Here is a 22,067-nt window from a genome sequence, read left to right on the forward strand (position 1 = left end):
TGTAAGGACTTCTGAAATCAGACCACCTGCAGAGCAGTGCAGTGGGTAGAGCCGCTGTCTCAGCACCAGAGACCCGGGTTCAATCCTGACCTCGGGTGCTGCCTGTGTGGAGTTTGCACGTTTCCTGTTTCCTCCTACACCCTAAAGATGTGCTGGTTGTGGGTTAATTGGCTGCTGTAAATTGCCTCCCAGTGTATGGGTGGTTGGGGATGTGTAGTCGGGGTGGGATGCAAGAGGGAATAAAGTGGGATTAATGTAGGATTAGTGTAAATGGATGCTCGGTGGCAGGTACAGACCCAGCGGGCCAAAGGGCCTGTTTCTGTGCTGAGTGACTCTGTGAATCTAGTCCAATGTTTCAAAGGAAGAACAGCCTGCTCATCCCTTGTGTTAATGGAGATCAGGGCACGTGGCATGCCTTCTGTTGCATGGAATTCCCGCAGAACAGAATCTTCCCATTGCTTGGAATTCTGGATGGAGCCATGGAATTCCAGATCTTGGAATTGGAACAGATCCAGACCTTTCCCTGTGCACACAGAACTTCCTTTAACCCGAGCCAAGTGTCATTGGGTGAGCACGGGGTATAAATCCTGCACTGGAGAGGTTTCCCTGATCCAGTGTGTTTGTCTTCCAGTTATCCGTACAGTGAAGTCAACACTGAGGGAACGCTGTACGCCAATACTCGTTGCCCAGCCTGGTGTGATCGAATCCTCATGTCTCCATCTGCCAATGAGGTTGTCGTAAAGGTAACGTCAGTCACTGATGTTCTTCCTTCGGTTCAGATAGGTGCTACTCAACAACACCTACGTTCTGCATCACAGGCCCTGACCCCAGAGTTTGGTTAAAGGGACAAGTTTCCCTGTGGTGTGAAGGAAGGCTGGGTGTGCAGAGGTTCAGAGTTCCCAGAGGAGGGGGTCTGACACAGTGGCCGAGTTAGTGGAGGGTGGACCAGGGGGTTTGGGGGAATTTTGGGGCTTCAGGAAATGGGGAAAGGCAAAGCTTTGAAGGAATTTGGATACGAGCATGAGGATCGAGACCTCGAGGCATTGAGGACAGGCCACCGGAGAGGATGGCAAAGGATGGAATGATTGTCGAGGGTTTTGGATGAGGGGAGGTTTGCAGACGGAGAGATTGAAATAGTAGAAGTGGAAGTAGAGTTGGGTCTCACTGCCACGGACACAGAACCCTGTTCATTCCCATAATTGGAGGGGGTGACTTCCAAAGGGCAGCAGGAGAGGATCAAGGGCCGGGCTGGGAGGATGTTTGGAGTAACTTTTTGGGGATTGGGAAGAGTGGCCAAGACCACAAAGATCTACTGCATCCAAAGGGGGAATGGTGAAACCAACTGAAGTGGCCAACGGAGGAACACGGTGAAGTCAACAGTGTCAAGGGATAGAGATCAAGGAATATAAACTGGGGTGACTGCCTTCCACTGACCTTGGTGGCGGATAAGTCAGGAACAGGAATCCAGCTGAGGGGATTCTGATATGGATTTCCTGGAGAGGGTTTTGGGGAGTGGTGGTGACACTTTCGAGGGGAGGGTAGTGCTGGGGATTCTACATCACATCAACAGAGGAGAGAGTGTGGGCATGTTGAGAGAGAGTTCAAGAGAAGACGAGGCATTCCTGCCTCTGTATACTCCGCAGCTTAATCTGTGGTTTACTGTGGAACGAGGGGACACCGAATATCTCCTCCTGTCCCAGTGTGTTTGTTTCAATTTCCACAGAAGGAGATAGAACGCCCTTGGATAGAACATACCCCTGAAAGCATCTGTTGTGGTTAGTAGAGCTCTTTCATTGGCAGTATGGATTCTGGGATAGTGCTGCCTCCATTACACACCCTTGTTAAACAAGAGGATAAAGGTGTGAGATTATATTGCTGGCAGTCAGTTTGGACAATCTCAGCTGAGCGGGACACTGAACGAGGATGTTTATCTTGTCGGTGTGCTGAGAGCTTGGTTGTTGAAGTCAGCTGATTGGTTCAATCCTTCTGTGGCGTAGGGGGAGAACAAACACAAGATTAAGGGTGATGTGATAAATTATTCTGATCGTGCCTGACTTTGTCTTTTAGGGGAAGTATGTGTATGATATGATGGGACCTGCAGTCTGCATGGGCGACCACAAGGTACAAAACTTGAAACGTGAACGGTTTGTGATGGGACACTGAGAATAGTCGCTGACAATGGGTATTAGTGTAACATGGGGACACCTATCTTAGACAGCTAGTTTTTGCAAAAATACTCCCAGGACAGGGAGATCACAGCCTAGGTACAGAATAAAACTCCCTCCCTCCACACACTTGTGTGGTAAGGACAGCTCAGGTTACACACAGAGTGAAGTTCCCTCTACGCCGTCCCATCACATGCTCCCAGGGTACAGGTTAGACACAAGAGTGAAGCTCCCTCCACACCGTCCCGTCACACACTCCCAGAGCACAGGCCTGACACTAACACACTGCTCCTCCTCTTGGCCCGTGGCCCATTCCCCCACCAGTGAGGAAGGGAGATGCCCAGGTGGCTGGTGGTGTGGGAGATGGTGACTGTCGGTGTTCTGACCACCGCTGGTGGTCGAGGCGAGCTGAATCTCCTGTTGGGGCTCAGGACAGCAGCTGCTCTCTCTGCTGACGTGTGTCCCGTGGTGCACAGGCTGCATTGCCAAGGATTTCCTGTCCTAATCCACCTTCCATTTGCTTTCTATGCAAGCCCGGTCCAAGTACCCGCTGAGTTACTGAGCGAGTTCCAGTCTCCAGTGGAGGGGGGTATCTGGAGGGGGGACGTACCCTCAGTGAACCCCTGCCTCCAACACAACATCCCTGGTTACGGCCACTTCTTGCAGCTTGGCATGGGCCACGGCCTCACACAGCCCTGACACACTCCTGCAAACTGTTTCCTTGAAACTGCTGAGCGTGTGGATTGCCTTCCATACAAATATAGAAACAGGAAGTGGTGGGGCTGTGTGGGAACCTCAAATATTGACCGCAAGGGTGCTTGCATTGTTGTTAAACCCTTGACCTTAACACAGGCATGGTCATAACTGCCGTACAGAAAGAAGCTTCAGTGAAACTACTTTGAACTTGGAATTGCTTCATTATTGTCACATGTACTGAAATACGGCAGAAAGCTTTGTCTGCGCGCCATCCAGACAGATCGTTTCAAACATAAGCACATCGAGGTAGTGAAAAGGAAAGCAAAATGCAGAATATAGTGTTACAGTTGCAATGCGGGTAGACAAGAAGATGCAAGGGCCACGACGAGGTGGACTGAGAGATCAAGGTTCATCTATTAGTGTATGAGAGGTCCTTTCACGAGCCTGATAACAGTGGGATAGAAGCTGTCCTTGAGCCTGGTGGTGCGTGTCCTCAAGCTTTTGTCTCTTCTGCCTAGTGGGTGGGGTGGGGGGGGGTGGGGGAAGAGAGAAGTCCAAGCGAGAGTTGCCTGGGTGGGATGAGAGAAGAATTTGGTGCCTCCCACAGTCAAATAGCCTGTATGGGAACTAATGGGCTGGGAACGCATGTGAAGCAGAGTCAGGGAAGCCTCCATTTATGGGACAGTGCGGGGTGGGGCAGGTTCGTCCGACCCGACCTCGTCACAGGTTCCTGATGCCGAGCCCGTGGGCAGAAGGTTCGAGCTGATAAACTCCTTGCTCATTCCATTATTGTAAGAACCAAAGAACACGCTGCAAGGAGGACTTGCATTGCTGTAGCGCCTTTCACCATCTGGGGTTGCTTCACAGCCAAGGTGAAGTGAGGCACCACCATTGATGTAGAACAGAGTGTGGAACCTGACACACAGCCAACTCCCTCACACAGCGGTGAGGGAAGACACCCTGTACACCGGTGACACGGGGAGAGAGAGAGAGAGAGAGAGAGAGGGATATCGGGAATAACTACCATCTGTTCCTTGAAAAAGTCATACAGAAGGGAAACAGGCCTTTAGGCCCACCGAGTCCATACTGACCATCAAACACCCATTGGCACGAATCCTGCACTGATCCCATTTTATTCTCCCCACATTCCCATCAACTTCCCCGAGGTTCTACCCCTCACCTACACGCTAGGGGCAATTTATACTTGGGGTCTCGGGCGGACGTCCAGCCCGACGGTGTGGTGCTCCCTCTGGTCTGCACGGTGGGCGGGAAGCTGGAGTACATACTCCGATCTGTGGAGGACACGGCCATTAGTTAGGGCGAGAGTGCTACTCACTTCACCACAAGAACACAGAACGGTACAGCACAGGAACAGGCCCTTCGGCCCACGATGTCTGTGCCAAACACGATGCCAAATTAACCTTTCTGCCTGCACATGGTTCATATCCCTCCATTCCCTGCACGTTCATGTGTCTAATTAACAGCCTCTTAAACACCTCTATCGTATCTGCCTCCACCACCACCCCTGGCAGCCCCTTCCAGGCACCCACCACTCTCCGTGTAAAAACCTTGCCCCGTACATCTCTTTTAAACTTTTCCCCCTCTCACCTTGGTACCTCTGGTATGTGACATCTCTACCCTGGGAAAAAGATTCTGACTGACTGCTCTATCTATGCTTCTCATAATTTTATAAACTTCTATCAGGTCTCCCCCCAGGCAGGCACGGTAGTGTAGCGGTTAGTGTAACGCTATTACAGCGCCAGCGACCCGGGTTCAATTTCCACTGCTGTCTGTAAGGAGTTCGTACGTGCTCCCCGTGTTTGCGTGGGTTTCTTCCGGGTGCTCCGGTTTCCTCCCACGTTCCAAAGGCGTACAGGATAGGAAGTTGTGGGCATGCTATGTTGGCGCCGGAAGCGTGGCGACACTTGTGGGCTGCCCCCAGAACACTCTACGCAAAAGATGCATTTCACTGTGTTTTGATGTACATGTGACTAATAAAGAAATCTTATCTCAGTCTCTGATGCTCCAGAGAAAACAACCCAAGTTTTTCCAACCTCTCACAGCACATGCCCTCTAATCCAGGCAGCATCCTAGAAACCTCTTCTGCACCCTCTCCAAAGCCTCCACATCCTTCCTGTAAAGGGGCGACCAGAACTGCACGCAATACTCCCAAGTGCGGCCTAACCAGAGTTTTACACAGCTGCACCATGTGGGACACTGATTCAATAGTATTCCTGTACCGGAGTGGATATTCTAAACTCTCTTTCCTCTTTGTTTCCCCTCACCAAATCCAGCCAGTGTACCTGTACTTCCAGATCGGCGTGTGACGACACAAGGTAGGAGGATGGAGCCCTGTCGATTGTAAACCCCAGTGTAACTTTTCATACCTGTTTTCTACCTTCTGCCCATTACCTTCCTGCTTTATTTTTCTGAATTGGTAATTGGTTTATTATTGTCTTGTGTACTGAGATACGGTGAAAAGGTTTTGTTTGTATGCCATCCAGACAGTTCATTCCACACATAAGTGCATCGAGAAAACAGAATGCATAATATAGTGTTACAGTTACAGAGAAAGTGCAGTGCAGGCAGACAAATAAAGTGCAAGGGCCACGACGAGGTAGATTGGGAGATCAGGAGTTCATCTTTAGTGCATGAGAGGTCTGTTCAAGAGTTTGTTAACAGTGGGATAGAAGCTGTCCTTGAGCCCGGTGATACATGTTCTCAAGCTTTTGTATCTTCTGCCTGATGGGAGGGGGAGAAGGGAGAGTGACCGGGGTGGGAGGGGTCCTTGATTATGTTGGCTGCTTTCCCGAGGCAGCGGGAAGTGTAGACGGGTGGGAACAGGACTGACGACGAGAGTGAAGACTTCAACAACTGCAGCAAGGAAAGAATCTGCTGGAGGAACTCAGCGGGTCGGGCAGCATCTGTGGAGGCAGGGGGATGGTCGACCTCTCGGGTTGAGACCCTGCAGAGTCGAGAGGGGAGACGGGCAGTGTAAAGAGGTGAGGAGGAGGGGGTGAGGCAGGAGCTGGCGATAGGTGGAACCAGGTGAAGGAGGGGTTGGTGGGCAGAGGGAGCCAGGTGGGGCAGGGAGGGGTGGAGGTAGCGACAGAGGCTGGGAGGTGATTGGTGGAGGCAATAACGGGCTGCAGATGATGGAATCTGATAAGGAAGGAAGACGGTGAGTGGAACCAGATAGGGGAGGTATGGTGGGCAGAAAGGGAACGGTGGGGAGAGGGGAGGGGATAGGGGACCGGGTGGGTGGAGTGCAGATGATAGGCAGACCAGGTAGGGAGGGGAGAGAAATCAGGAGGGGGAGTCTGGAAAGCCGAGGGTGTGTGAGGGGACCTGGGTGGATCAGGAGGAGTGTCTGACCCACTGAGTTTCTCCAGCAGTTTGTTTTTTGCTGCAGATCCCAGCATCTGCGATCCTGTGTGCACACCGTACAACATTACTTCCTTTCAGTGAGATATCAGTTGCTTCTCAACAGGGACTGGTAGCTGATAGGTGGAACCAGGTGAATCGGAATCAGGTTTATTATCACTGACATATGTCATGAAATGTGTTGTTTTGTGGCGGCAGTACAGTGCAAGACATGAACATTACTATAATTTACAAAAGTAAATAAATAGTGCAAAAGAAGAATAACGAGGGTGTGTTCATGGGTTCATGGACCGTTCAGAAATCTGATGGTGGAGGGGAAGAACAGTTCCTGAGGGCACAGACCAACAGGCTCAAGGACAGCTTCCATCCCACGGTGATAAGACTATTGAACGGTTCCCTTATACGATGAGATGGACTCTTGACCTCACAATCTACCTTGTTGTGACCTTGCACCTTATTGTCTACCTGCAAAGCACTTCCCTGTAGCTGTGACACTTTACTCTGTATCCTGTTGTTGTTTTTACCCTGTACTACCTCAATGCACTGTGTAATGAATTAACCTGTACGATCGGTACAAGTGACAATAATATACCAATACCAATAGAAACTGTTCCTAAAACGTTGAGCGTGGGTCTTCGGGCTTCTATACCTCCTCCCCGATGGTAGTAACGAGGTCAGGTGTAGAAGCGATGCTTAAACTTGTAGAGCCAAACGTTAGCCCAAATCTCAGGTGTTTCTGCTCTGTCTGATTTCCAACGACTCTTCAACCTTCTCTTTTCAGGTGGCAAGGGACCTCAACCCGCGATACTCCGATCTCCCCCGGCCAATGGGAACCCTAGTGTCGACCGGCCCAAATGTCGAGCAGTCTCTGATGTTCACCCCAGAAATCAGTATAATCATTTGAAAGCTCAAAGTTTTGTTGAATTCCGTCAATACTTAACTGATCACATCCATGTTCCTACTCCCCAGGATTATTCAGGGGTGATCCGAGGTCCAGGGAGAGAGTTCCTGTCAGACAATTCACAAAGAACAACTAGAATTCCTTTAACCTTTTGGGTTTTGTACAGAGAATAGTTAGGAGCAAGAGCTCGTTGTAGACACTTGCTGTACATAAGCTTTATTTATCTTGGTTTAAATTCCTCTCTCGGGTAAGGTGGGAAGTGGGTGAGGATGCCAACCTCAAGCGGTAGGGTGTATAAATTCGGGAGCGCGATCAATGGGACTGGGATTGGCTGTGAGAGTTGGACATCGATTCTAGGGCTTGGCAAGAGTGTGGTTCGAGGGATCTGGGAGGGCTGGTGGTGTCATGGCAACACCAGCCCCTCCTGAGACTGCACCTCTCCTGTCTTCGAATATCCAGCTAATCGATACAGGTCTCCACAGCCACTCTCTCTGTGCACACGTCAGGTGTAGAAGCTTCAAGAACAGGAAGGGGGAGGGGTCTGTTGCAAGGTGCATGCGTCAGAACCCAGTGGGCAGCCAGTAACGTCCCACGGAGACCGAGCTTTGGTCAGGTGACCAGCCCAGCCTGTGGGAAACGTGCTTTGGTGTCTGACGTTGTCAGCAGCTGAGCTCCACAGGAACCCTTGTGGTTCACCACATTGTTGTGGTTCCACTGTTCCATGTCCACTTCCCCCAACGTGGCCTCTTCCCTCGCAATTCAGGATGGGGAGCTGTTTCTCTTTGATCATTTTATATCTCTGATGCCCAAGCATCTCTCTCCAACTCTCCCCTCCTCTCCCTCTCCTTTCCACTGCCCTCAAGTGCTGTTAAATCCAGTTCTGATGATACAGAAAGGTTCGGTGTTTCTACCTCGGTTGGCGCTACCTGGGAGTGTTACCTGATTGCCTCCTGGGACAACAGGGTCATTGTAGAACATAACGGATTGCGCTGTCAGTCCAGTGCTGAACACTACCAGACTAAGACCCAGGCCTAATCCCAGGTCAGTGAGGATCGCTGGAGACTGGGAAGTGACTCTCCATCAAGGAAGGTGAAGAATGGCTTCATCTGATGAGAGTTGGGAGGTGGGTAAGAGGGAGCACTGTCCTTTTCTGTTCTTTTGGGGATGAGGCTTTGCTGGCAAGTCCGATATTTATCGCCTGTCGACTGACCTCTGCACAGGGATTGATCACGTTGGGGTTCAGGCAGTCCAATTGCGTCGACTGATAGATGGGGGCGTCATAGAGTCCGCACTGATGCTACTTTATTCTCCCCCCATTCTAGCACTCACCCACAGACTGGGGCCAATTTACCAGTCCATTAACCTCCCAACTCGGACGTGGGAGGAAACCGGAGCACGCGGTCACAGGGAGAATGTGCAAACTCCACACAGACAGCGCCCTGACAACAGTCAGGGTTGAGCCAGGATCACTGACGCTGTGAATGTCCTTTCAGTTCCAGCCTTCCCACCACACTCACCCCTTCCCTGCACTGACCTCCACTCTCCACCACCTCCACCTCCCCCCCCCCCCCCCCCCCCCCCCCCCCCCCCCGCCCAATCTAATTGGTCCAAGGCCTGGATCTCCTGCCAGTTCTGGCCTACCCCTGGTGTCTCAGCTGAGTTCAGACAGGACCACGGCAACTGTTAGTTCAAGGAGAACTCTTTCCTCTTCACCCCCCCCCCCCCCCCCAACTCACCGGGTGTGCTGCCCGCTTGGATCTCCTGATCCATCCAGGCGGGCAGCACACCTGGTGAGTTGGGGAGGGGAGGTTGGGTGGGCTTTGGGAGAGAAGCAGCTGAGATGCCTCTTCCGGGCTGCTATCTGCCGCTCCTGTGGCAGCGTGTGCGGGATAATGGGTGATGGGTTACAGTGGAGCTGTGGGAGAAACAATGGGGTGACTGGGCCAGTTATCCCAGAAACCAGCGGTGTTTTGGGGGAGATGGAGGAGAGCGGGGAGATCAGAGTCTGATCACTGGTTCAGGTTTTGTACGTTTTATATAACATTTGTAGCAATGTTAGTGCCTCGTGTGTGGACGCTGTGTCCACTTTACGTCTTGGCTTTGTAAACAAAAAACTGAAATAAATTCTGGTGTGAGCCTTTCTGCAGAACGATCTTGTGTTGAAGGGTTGTCATGGAGCAGTACAGCACAGATGCAGGCCCTTTGGCCCAACCAGTCCATGCTGACCTCGGTGTCCACCCAGCTAGTCCCAATTTCCTGCGTTCGGCCCATATCCCTCCAAGCCCCGGCCCTCCATGTACCTATCCAAGTGCTTCTTAAATGATACTGTTGTTCCTGCCTCACCCACTTCCTCTGGCAGCTCGTTCCATACACTCACCACCCTCTGCGTGAAAAAGTTGCCCCTCAGGTCCCTTTTAAGTCTTTCCCCTCTCACCCTAGACCTATGCCCCCTAGTTTTGGACTCCCCTACCCCTGGGGAAAAGACTGTTACCGTCCACCTTATCTATGCCTCTCATAATTTTAAACATTTCCTTAAGGTCGCCCCTCATTCTCCTGCGTTCCAAGGAATAAAGACCCAACCTGGTCAACCTGTCCCTATAACTCAGGCCCTCGAGTCCTGGCAACATCCTCGTAAATCATTTCTGCACTCTTTCCAGTCTAACTACATAACAGGGCGACCAAAACTATACACAGTACTCCAAGTGCGGCCTCACCAATGACTCGTACAACTGCAACATAATGTCCCAACTCCTATACTCGATGCCCTGACTGATGAAGGCCAGTGTGCTAAATGCTTTTTTCATCACCCTGTCTTCCTGTGGCTATCACTGGGAAGAGACACCGCCTGCTCCTGGGGTCCTACTGCAGGTGCTGGACGGATGTCTCCTGATGTTAGCCCATCCGTGGCGAGCTGTGTATTCAGGATCACCGTCATGGAAGACAGCTCCTCCTGTGGGCCACAAACAGCTGACATTTGGACAGGTTCAAAGATAAGAAAGGTTAGGAAGGATATGGACTAAATGCAGGCAAATGGGACTAGCTCAGGAAGACACCCTGGACGTACTCTCGGCCTCTCTTCAACGCCAGCACATCAACAGGAGACTTGGGCAACTCTCTTTGAGGTGGTGTTTTGGAGGTCAGGATTCTCTGCTCCAGAGGATGCTGAGAGAAAAGGAAGGTTGATATTTTGTGTCCTCCCGGCACTGGCTCTCCCGTGCCCTGGTTTCCACCGCTCCACCACAGCAGGTCATTTTCCAGAAATCCCTCACTGGAAAATCTTCGCCTTCTCCAAGATTGACTCGGCATCAAACTGTGTTTGATTGAGACATCTTGGGGCCTTTTCCCATGTGGCACACGTGCCAAAGGTATTGTTGAAGATGCAGTAAAACTCCAATGATCTGCAATCCAATTATTTGGAGACGCCGATGGTTTGGCATCTGGCTCACCCAGTGATGTTTGTTGCACTACCCTGGGACCCTTGTTCCCACACACTCTTTAATTTCACCTGGTTCTGTTGGCTGTTGTCCCTCTCAGCCTACCGGGACCTTGTTTCCTGCAGTCACTTTAAACATACTCGGTTCGCTGTAAAAAAATTACTATTCTATTGCGTAAATTTATGGAGAAAGTGAACTAAATGTGTGTTGGAACTGGAATGACATCCAATATTCCGGCGCCACTGAAGTCCAGGTGTTCTGGATTTACAGAATTTTACTGTATTGTGGCCGATGTGAAGACTGTCAAGTGTAAGACCATCGACGTGCATCGTGCTTTGAAACAACATGATGTTTAAGATCCACGAATGTATTCATGTTCCAGGTCACTCTCCTTACGCCAGGCCAGTTGCCGTTCAGTTGTAACACACACTCTGCTGGAGGAACTCAGCAGGTCGAGCAGCAGCTGTGGGGGGTGGGGGGAAGGAACTGTTGACGTTTCGGGTGGAGACCTGGGTTGGTGGAGGACTTTGACCCAAAACGTCGACAATTCCTTCCCCCCCCCCCCCCCCCCCCCCCCCCACCACACAGATGCTGCTCGACCCGCTGAGTTCCTCCAGCAGAGTGTTTATTGCTCCAGGTTCCAGCATCTGCAGTCTCTTGTGTCCCCTGCTGTTCAGTTGTATGTGCCTTGGAGGTGACCTCTGACAGTAGGGTTGTTGTAAAAACCATTCAGGTTCATTCACATCCTCAAATGGCCTAGCATTTGACTCATTCCAAGGGCAATTAGGGATATGCAATGAATGCTGGCCTTAACAGTGACATCCAGATCCTGAAACAGGATTAAATGGAAACAGAACCCCTGCTTGACTATTACATCAAAATCACGTTCAATCTTTCAGCAGAGACCATCCAACAGACACTAGGACTAGACACTCAGCATCTGGACTGTACCCCCCTCAGGATCTTAGCTGTTTCAGTCTAGCTCCCTCTTGTTCTTCTCTCCAGATGGTACCAGTTCAGCCTGCAGACAACCCAACCTGGCCATTCCAGGTGTTAATCCGGTAAGGATTAGGTGCTTCTATACTTCTGTATATTTCATTCTACATTCATGCTTTCAATTAATCAACAGCAACTTCATGTTTTTTTAAATACATTTAACACCTTTAAGCAAAAATAAACTACAAAGTGGAGTGGATGAGCTTCCTAAAGGTGAGAGAAGAGGCAGTGAACTAAACAGAGATTGTAAAGCAAGATCTGATCAGTGGTTATTGGCTGAAACATAGAACAGCACAGGAATAGGCCCTTCAGCCCACGATGCTGTGCCGAACTAATTAAGCGAATTAAGCTAATTAACCTAATTACACTAATCCCTTCCACGCATGGTCCACATCCCTCCATTCTCTTCAAATTCATGTGTGTATCTAAGAGCCTCTTAAATGCCTCTATCGTATCTGCCTCCACCACCCCTGGCAGCACATTCCAGGCACCCACCACTCTCTGTGTATAATAAAACTTGCCCCACACATCTCCTTTGAACATTTCCCCCTCTCACATTAATTTTATAAACTTCTAAGATGTCTCCCCTCAGTCTCCACTGCTCCAGAGAAAACAACCCTAGTTTGTCCAACCTCTCCTTGTAGCTCATGCCCTCTAATCCAGCCCTTGATTATGTCGGCTGCTTTCCCGAGGCAGTGGGAAGTGTAAACGGAGTCAATGGAGGGGAGGCTGGTTTGCGTGATGGACTGGGCTGTGTCCACTACTCTACAATTTCTTTCTGCCCGAGAAACTCCAAGAACATTGGCCCATGGTTTGCGCTTGATCAAGGATGGTGTTGGCTGGAACACAGTCATAGATGGACAACCAGAGGATCTGCACAGGTCAAAATTTAGCTTGTATCTTTGGGTTGTACCCATATTTAAACCACTATTTTGGGTGGGGTGGGGTGGGGTGGGTTGTATTGAGTGAATCCTGCCCGCAATATATTTTGACACACTGATGAAGTGAAACCCCTTGTCTCAGCAAATCAGTTTTTGTGATGTTGGTTGAATGGTGATTATTAGCCCGGACGCTGGAAGGAGATGGCCTCCTCTTCATCATGAGGTCTCCTACATCTGGAGAGGGCAGTCCAATTAGCGTCTCATTTGAAAGGCCAGTCTGCTGACACTGCAGCAGTCCCTCACATTGCCCACATTTCCAACTCTTAGATACCTTTGCTCCTCAGTGTACGCACGTACCACTGGGACAGTGGTTGAATTACCAAACCAGAAACCGACACCAACGATCCAGGGACCCAAGTTCAAATTTAAAATGGAGCTCGCCTTGACAATGACATCATGAAAACATTGAGTTTGGTGAAAACCCTGTGGTTCACTAATGCCCTTACCCAGTGTGACTCCAGACTGAAGAACCAATCATTGACTTCGGAAGAGGGAAGTCAGGAGAACATGTGTTGGGTCAGAGGTGGAGAGAGTCAGCAGCTTCAAGTTCCTGGGTGTTAACACCTCGGATGACCTGTCCTGGGCCCAGCACATCGATGTAGTCACGAAGAAGGTGCGCCAGCATCGCTACTTTCTTAGAAGCTGAAGGAGATTCAGCATGTCAACAAATACTCTACTCTAAAAGACTTCTGCAGAGGCACTGTAGTAAATATCCTGACTTAACATAGAACACTACAGCACAGTACAGGCCCTTCGGCCCACAATGTTGTGCCGACATCTTATCCTGCTCTAAGATCTATCTAACCCTTCCCTCCCACAGAGCCCCCCCCCCCATTCTCTATCATTCATGTGCCTATCTAAGAGTCTCTTAAATGTCCCTAATGTATCTGCCCCCACAACCTCTGCAGGCAGTGTGTTCCACGCACCCACCACTCTGTGTGTAAAAAAACTTACCTCTGACATCCCCCTTATACCTTCCTCCAATCACCTTAAAATTATGTCCCCTCGTGTTAGCCATTGTCACCCTGGGTAAAAGTCTTTGACTGTCCACTTGATCTATGCCTCTTATCATCTTGTGCACCCCTATCAAGTCACCTCTCATCCTCTGTCTCTCCAAAGAGAAAAGACATAGCTCGCTCAACCTATCCTCATAAGACGTGCTCTCCAATCCAGGTGGCAACATCCTGGTAAATCTCCTCTGCACCCTCTCTAAAGCTTCCACATCCTTTCAATAATGAGGCGACCAGAACCGAACACAGTTGCATCATGATCTGGTCTGGTCATTCCAATACAGAGGAACGCCAGAGGCTGCAGAGAGTAGTAAACACAGCCCGGTCCATCGTGAGCACAGCCCTCCCCACCACTGACGGCATCTACAGGAGGCGCTGCCTCAAGAAGGGGGCACCTGTCATCAAAGATCCCCACCATCTGGGTGATGCCCTCATCTCGATGCTACTGTCAGGCAGGACGTACAGAAGCCTGAAGTCCCACACCACCAGGTTCAGGAACAGCTACTATTCTACAACTATCAGGTTCTTGAACCGACCTGCACAACCCTAACCCTACCTCAGCAACTGAACACTACGGACCACCTCGTGCACTGCTGTGGACTTGTCTCTGATTGAGTTTTTGCACTAGTGCCTTGTTTTGTGCTGTCTTGTTCTTCACTGTCTGGTGTAATTTATGTTCTGTGTGTTGTCTGTACCCATGTGCCCGTGATGCTGCTGCAAGCAAGTTTTTCATTGTACCTGCACCTCACCGTACTGGGGCACATGACAATAAACTCGACTTGACTTGAGAGCCACCGATGAGTGACTCTGAATGGTCTAACACTGATCAGAATAATTCAGGTTGAACAACAAATACTGAAAAACAAATAGCTCCCTTGTCTCTCCCCGCACTGTCAGACCAAAGTAAGTTTAAACGCCAAGTACAATAAAACAATCCACTATCCCATTGTTCAGAAATGTTGAAGGTTTGACCTCTGACTCACCAAGATACTCATCCCACACTCTCTTTAAACTCACTGGGCTTACTGGAATATTTATTATTCTGCTGTGCAGCATCTAAATAAAAGTGAATTAAACGTGCATTGGTATATGAGTAGGAGTAATATCCAAAGTCCAGAAAATCTGCCAGGCTGTTCCCACTAGAGTCCGGATGATCGGAATTTTGCCGTAGTCTGCAGGAGATGTTACTCCTGAGGAAGGTGAGCAGGGTCAGAGACCCAACGCAAGGGCACTTTGCTGGACTTCACCTGCAAGGTGGGCCAGTGAGGAGGAACGTAGAGATACCTGACGACTGTCTGCTGCCAGGAACATCACTGCCGATCTATGCTGCACTCGCTCCAAGACCACGGAAGCAATGTGGAAAGAGGAAAAGTTCAAGGATTTTCTCAAAGGTTCAACATCCCCACTTACTCCTGGGGATTGGGAATTGGTTTATTATTGTCACATGTACCGAGGTAAAGTGAAAAACTTTGTTTTGCCTGCCATCCATACAGATCTGCTCCACCATCCACTAAGATCATGGCTGATCTGATTTTAACTCCATCTCCCCTTTCCTGCCCAATTCCGATAACCCCGGACGTCTCTGCAGTCTGAAATCTGTCTTTATCAGCCTTGAAAATATTGAGCAACTCAGTCTCCATAACTTCAGGTAGAGAGTTCCAAAGATTCACAACATTTAGGGGCGGTACGGCGGCCCGGCAGGTAGAGCCACTGCCTCACGGTACCAGAGACCCGGTTTCGATCCCGACCTCTGGCGCTGTCTGTGTGGAGTTTGCACGTTCTCACTGTGACTGCATTGGTTTCCTCCTAGGCCAAAAGGGTGGGGGGGGGGTGGGAGTTGATGTAAATAGGGGGAGATTAATGTTGGATTGGTATAAGTGTATGGTTGATGGTCAGCACAGACCTGTTGGACCAAAGGGCCTGTTTCTGTGCTGTATGAATCCCGGACACTCTGGATGGGTCAGTCCCACACACCGGAGACTCTGGACAGGTCATTCCCCACACACCAGACACCCTGTCCCGGATGGGTCAGTCCCACACCAGACACCCTGCCCTGGCAGGTCAGTCCCACCCCGGGCACCCTGTCCTGGATGGGTCAGCCCCACTCCAGATACCCTGTCCCAGATGGGTCAGCCCCACTCTGGACACCCTGTGCCGGACGGGTCAGTCTCACTCCAAATACCGTGTCCCTGACAGGTCAGTCCCACTCCAGACATCCTGTCCTGGACGGGTCAGTCCCACACCGGACACCCTGTCGACGGGTCAGTCACACTCCAGACACCCTCTCCCGGATGGGTCAGTCCCACACCGGACACCCTGTCCCAGACAGATCAGTCACTCTCCGGACACCCTGTCCTGGACGGGTCAGTCCCACTCTGGACACGCTGTCCAGGACGGATCAGTCCCACTCCGGCCAGACAGCAGCCTCCCCAGAACTGGGCTCCCTCCCGTGCTGTGACCAGTGACCCACAGTCAGCGGGAGGAGGGTCACTGCCACCCACCACCCCGCCCCCCCCCCCCCCCCCCATCCCGTCCCGTCACTCACTCTGAGAACTGCTGACGATTCCAGGAGTCTTCAGCCACACTCACGTGTTCCAATGCAAAACCCTCTCCCGCGCTCAGAAATCGGTCCCCACATTAATCAAATACTCAAATCGTGCGCAGTTTAATAAAAATCTATTGACTTACAAATGATTATTCATCAAATTCCCATTTCTACAGGGGGGCAGTGAGTGAAGGGAACAAAGATTAACTGGCAAAATCCCCCAAACTAATGGGGAATCAATCAAAACACACACAGGGCCCAGAGTTAAAGGAATATTCTAGCGTGCTGTGCCATTTTTAATCGGTGCCGTCTGTCCAACACATATACAGCTGTCCGAAGATTTAATTCATCGTTTACAAATGGACAGATCAATAATTTTAATCTAGACCAGTTCCAACAGCAAAGGCTGGGGTTTGAGTGGGCCTGGAAGGAGAGTGTCACAATCACTCAGACATTGTCATGCACAGACCTTCTGTCTGACCTTGTACACTGCTGCTGCCTGATGCCCCAAACTGGAGCTAAGGACAAGTATTTTACACCAACCTAGTCTTCCTTCACCCTCCAAATCTCTGACACGTACTATCTCTCCTCTCCCCCGTTGCAGAGCACTTTTATCCCCAGGATTCGTTTTGTTGGACTGGTGTTTAATCCCTCATCTTTTGAAACAAAGTGGTCTCACTATGTCAAGTTTTGAGTTTATTGTCATGTGCACAAGTCCATGTGTGCACAGGTGCAATGAAAAACTTACTTGCAGCAGCATCACAGGCACAGAGCAACAGATAAGCAGCATTCACAAGAAAAACATAAAGTAAACATGAATTATACACAATTTTTACAAGAAAGAACACAATTAGAACAAAAAAAAAGTCAATTTTAGTGCAAAGTGATCAAAGTGTTGCTAAACTGCAGTGATGAGGGTTTTGCCAGTTGGTTCAAGAACTGAATGGTTGAAGGGAAGTAGCTGTTCCTGAACCTGGTGGCATGGGACTTCAGGCTTCTGTACCTCCTGCCCAAAGGCATAAGGGGGATGTCAGAGGTAAGTTTTTTTTATAGAGAGAGTGGTGGGAACGCACTGCCGGCAGAGGTTGTGGGGACAGATACATTAGGGACATTTAAGAGACTCCTAGATAGACACATGAATCATAGAGAAATAGGGGGCTATGTGTGAACGAAGGGTTAGATAGATCTTGGAGCAGGATAAAATGTCAGCACAACATGGTGGGCTGAGGGGCCTGTACTGTGCTGTAGTGTTCTATGTTCTATGTTCAATCGTAGCTGTGAGAAGACAGCACAGCCCGGATGGTGGGGATCTTTGATGATGGATGTTGCCTTCTTGAGGCAGCGGCCTCCTGTAGATACTCCTGATGGTGGGGAGGGATATGCCTGTGATGTGTTGGGCAGAGTCCACTACATCATGTGCACTAAGATACAGTGAAAAGCTATTGTTCTGTGTGCCATCCAGACTGATCATGCCATACAGAAGTACATCGATGTTGTAGGAAGAAAACAGTGCAGAATATTGTGTTACAGTGTTCCAATGCAAGCTCAAGGAACAGCACCTCATCTTCTGACTGATTGCAAGGCAGCATTCCAGACTCTACACCAAGTTCTTCAACTTCAGATAACCAGCAACTCCAGCCTTTGTACTTCACATGTTCAACATTCCGATGTCTTTTTCTTTCTTCTGGTGATTTCACAATCATTTGACTTCCTGTCTAGACCCACCTTAAATTCTTCAAAGCTTTTCCCACCCTATTCTCTCCGTCTACACTTCTCGCTGCCTCGGTAAAGCAGGCAACATGATCAAAGTCCCCACCCACCCCAGACATTCTCTCTTCTTCCCTCTCCCGTCTGGCAGAAGATACAAAAGCCTGAAAGCACGTACCACCAGGCTCAGGGACAGTTTCTATCCCGCTGTTATAAGACTATTGAACAGTTCCCTAGTACGATAAGATGGACTTCTGACCACACAATCTACCTCATCTTGGCCTTGCAGCCTATTGTCTGCCTGGATGGCACGTTCTCTGTAACTGTAACACTTTATTCTGCATTCTGTTATTGTTTTCCCTTGTACTACCTCAGTGCACTCTTGTAATGAAATGATCTGTACGGATGGCATGCAAACCCAAGTTATCACTGTACCTCAGTATGTGTGACAATGAGAAACCAATTTACAAATTAAAGTCTCCCACCCACTCTCTCACCACCTTCCTCCCCTCCCCTTACCCTAACTCTCCCTGCACCTTAAATCTTGTTTCCCCTCCAGTTTGTCCCAGTTCTGACTCGACTCTGTCTCTGTCTCCAAGGATGCTGCCTTACCCGCTGGGTATCTCCAGTGTTCTGTGTTTTTGTTTCAGGTTTCCGTCAGCTGCAGGGTTTTGCTTTGGGTTTCCAGACAGTCGGAAATTCAACCCAGCGAAGGACTTGCACTATGATTGGTAGGGCACTAGGGAGTGTAATGGAACAGAGGGACCTAGAAGTACAAGTGCATGGCTCGTTGAGAGCGGTGTCATAGGTAGACAGGGTGGTGAAAAAGGTGCTTAGCACGCAGGCCTTCATAAGATAAATAAGATATCCTTATTAGTCACATGTACATTGAAGCACACAGTGAAATGCATCTTTTTACGTCAAGTGTTCTGGGGGCAGCCCGCAAGTGTCGCCACACTTCCAGCGCCAACATAGCATGCCCACAACTTCCCAACCCGTACATCTTTGGAATGTGGGAGGAAACCAGAGCACCTGGGGAGACCCACGCGGGCACGGGGAGAACGTACAAACTCCTTACAGACAGCGGCGGGCATCAGTCAGGGCACTGAGTACAGGAGTTGGGACATTATGTTGCAGTTGTATAAGTCGTTGATGAGGCCGCACAGAGCAGTGTGCACAGTTTTGGTCGCCCTATCTTAGAAAAGATGTGCTTAAACTGGAAAGAGCGCAGAGAAGATTTACGAGGATGTTGCCAGGACTCGAGGGCCTGAGTTATAGGGAGAGGTCGGCCAGGCTCGGTCTTTATTCCTTAGAATGTAGGAGAATGAGGGCCATCCTTATAGAAGTGTTTAAAATTATGAGAGGCATGGATAAGGTGGACAGTAATAGTCTTTTCCCCAGGGTAGGAGAGTCCAAAACTAGGGGGCATAGGTTTAGGGTCAGAGGGGAAAGATTTAAAAGGGAACTGAAGGGCAACTTTTTCACGCAGAGGGTGGTGAGTATGTGGAACGAGCTGCCAGAGGAAGTGGGTGAGGCAGGAACAACAGGATCATTTAAGAAGCACTTGGATACGTACACGGAAGTGCGGGGCTTGGAGGGATATGGGCCGAGAGCAGGAAATTGGGACTAGCTGGGTGGGCACCGTGGTCGGCATGGACTGGTTGGGCCGAAGGGCCTGTACCCGTGCTGTGTTGCTCTATGAATCTTGGATCAGTCTCACGATGCTGGTTGTTGAGAGCTCCTGCCGAGAAACACTTGAACCGCTCAGAACCCAGGCTGTTGTCCTGTTCACTGAGTGCATGGAAAGAATCCAGAGTCTTTTTGTAATGACGTCACTGACCCAATGATGTCATTATACCCAGCAAGCATTGCAGCATGAAGAAGCCACCCATTGGTGCTATGCAACAACAGCTCAGTTTGGAGTATAGGCTGCAGAACAGTTGGGTAATGAACAGTGAGTCCTGGTTCAGGGCTCGACCGGAACATCGACCATCCCTCTGCCTCCACAGATGCTGCCTGACCCACTGAGTTCCTCCAGCAGTTTATCTTTAGCTCCAGATTCCAGCATCTGCATCTCTTGTGTCTAAGTGAATAAACCACTGGAATTCCTCATTTCCTTTAATCTGTGTGCATTTATATTTTGGATGGAATAACCAGCTCTTCTGCGATACCTTTCGCAAAGGTGCCAGCAGATTTTGCAACAATTGTGCTGACAGAGGCATTTCCCCAACCATTCATATCACCAACCCTGTCTTGGCATCTCTGGCCCAGTGAGTCCCAACCCAAAGATCAGGGAACAATCGTCAGCCGACCTGTGGGGGCTGTGACCATGAACTTGCTTCTCCCCACAGCCAGAAGTATCACCAGAGAGGACAAACAAGAGGCCTGATTCAAACAATTAGAGGAGATCTCATTAACATTTCTAACACTTCTCACTAGACATGACAGGAAGGATGTCCCCCCGGCTGAAAATCTAACGCCAACGGTCATGGTCTCATATTAAGAGGCAGGTCACTTAGAACTGAGATGAGTGTTTCCTTTGAAAATCTCTCTCTCCTGCAGAGGCTCAGTGTTTGGGTTCATTCCAAACAGAGAACAATAGATTTCTGGATATTAAGGGGATTCAGGGATATGGGGATCGGACAGGAAAACACTGCTCAGGTAGAAGATCTTGATAAATGGTGGGGCAGGCTCGAGGGGCCGAATAGCCAATTCCTGCCTTTAATTCTTGCGTTCATTCCATCCTTAGCTCTAAGTTGGTTCCAACCCACTGACAGAGTTGGCCCAGGTGGGGGCTAAAAATTGGGCTATTTTGCTCTGTGTGGCCACATTCGACATCTTGCAACAAGTGACTGAGGTAACGGGAAGTGTAGGGTCCAGCGTGGAGGGGGTCAGTTACAACACACACGTTATCCAACAGGGTGGGAGAAGATCAGATGGTTTGACTATCTCCCAACTGGATCTATCTGGGGACGCCGAAGTCGTCCACACTCTGTACTTGGCTTTGGTGTGGTGAAGTGTATCCGATGGTGACGGCCCTTTGGGCTGAGCGCTTTGGGGTACCCCAGGGTCACGCCAGCTGCCGCACTTCTGTTTCTTACACCGCCCCCACCACGAGGTTTGTCTGAGGAACAAAGCAATCATGAAGTTGTCGTCTCAGCAAACAACCTGGGCTGACAGTGTCCTTGCAGTCTGACATCATCCATGAAGGGGCATCATCCTTCACTGCTCCCCCCCACCCCCTTCCCTGGGTGCGGTGGTGGAGAGGAGGGTGTGAGGGAGCAGCTACTGGCTGCTGCTGTGTGTGTGTAAGTGAAGCATCCTTGAGATATGGGACTCCTCAAATCTGAATTAGTCATCTCACAGTGCAGCCTGAGTGTAGTGTTACACCTGCCACACTGTGAGTACAATCCTTCCATCGCTCCAATTTCCCCCCCCCCCCACCGCAATCTCCCTCCAACTCTGATCCCTCCCTCCCCCGTATCTCTTCCAGTCCCAATCTGTCCCAACCACTTCCTCACAGCTCCAGAGACCTGGGTTCAATCCTGACCTCCAGCGCTGTCTGTGTGGACTTTGCACGTTCTCCCTATGACCGGGTGGGTTTCCTCCCACGTCCCAAAGACGTGCAGGTCAGTGGGTTAATTGGCTGCTGTAAGTTGCCCCAATGAGTAGGTGAGGGGTGTGAGAATCAGAGGGATGGGGGATATCCGTGGGTGTGTGTGAGAAAATAAGTTCCAGGGAGATGTGGGGGAATGGGATTGATGGGATTGCTCTGAGAGCCAGCAATGATGGGCCAAATGGCCTCCTCATTACACAATATGAAATCCCTCCCTCTATCCATCCCTGATCCCTCTCTCGAAATTGTGATTCCTCCCATCCTGCGTTCCCGATCCCACTCTCCAACCCTAGGTCCCTCCATCTGTCAATCATCCCCTTCCCCGGATCCCTCCAGCCCACATTCACTCAGGGTAGGGGAGGAGGAGGCACGCACCAGGCTCACCGTTACATTCTGCAGGAACATCTACGTTGCCTCCGGCGTCCGGACTTCCTCTCCTGCCTGTAAATATCTGAGCCTCTGTGTTGTGTCTATTCTCCACCTGAAAGGTTAGTCACTAGACAGTGGTGTGAGGTGAGGGGAAGAATGAATTTAGCTGTGAAATCAGGAGCTTCCACTAATTTTAATATCTAATTAATAAATCTTTTATTATAGCATATGTGATATATTCATTGCACATTTTATAATATGCATATTTACATCACCCGTTAATGCCACGAGATGCAGCTTTGC

The 22,067-nt window shown here is 50.0% G+C and overlaps 1 protein-coding gene across 1 annotated transcript in view; it reads left to right on the plus strand.

Moving 5' to 3' along the window:
• LOC127584153 (inositol polyphosphate-5-phosphatase A-like) overlaps nt 1–9,295 on the plus strand; it is a 70,238-nt gene extending 60,943 nt beyond the window's left edge. The window contains exons 14-17 of the mRNA XM_052040734.1: nt 632–743; nt 2,068–2,121; nt 5,156–5,197; nt 7,027–9,295. Coding sequence (XP_051896694.1) covers nt 632–743; nt 2,068–2,121; nt 5,156–5,188 — 199 coding nt within the window. The 3' untranslated portion in view covers nt 5,189–5,197; nt 7,027–9,295. The remainder of the gene's footprint in view (nt 1–631; nt 744–2,067; nt 2,122–5,155; nt 5,198–7,026) is intronic.
• The last annotated feature ends 12,772 nt before the right edge of the window (nt 9,296–22,067 follow it).

This window comes from Pristis pectinata, chromosome 29 (genome assembly GCF_009764475.1).
Source record: "Pristis pectinata isolate sPriPec2 chromosome 29, sPriPec2.1.pri, whole genome shotgun sequence".
In the NCBI taxonomy this organism is placed as follows: Eukaryota; Metazoa; Chordata; class Chondrichthyes; order Rhinopristiformes; family Pristidae; genus Pristis; species Pristis pectinata.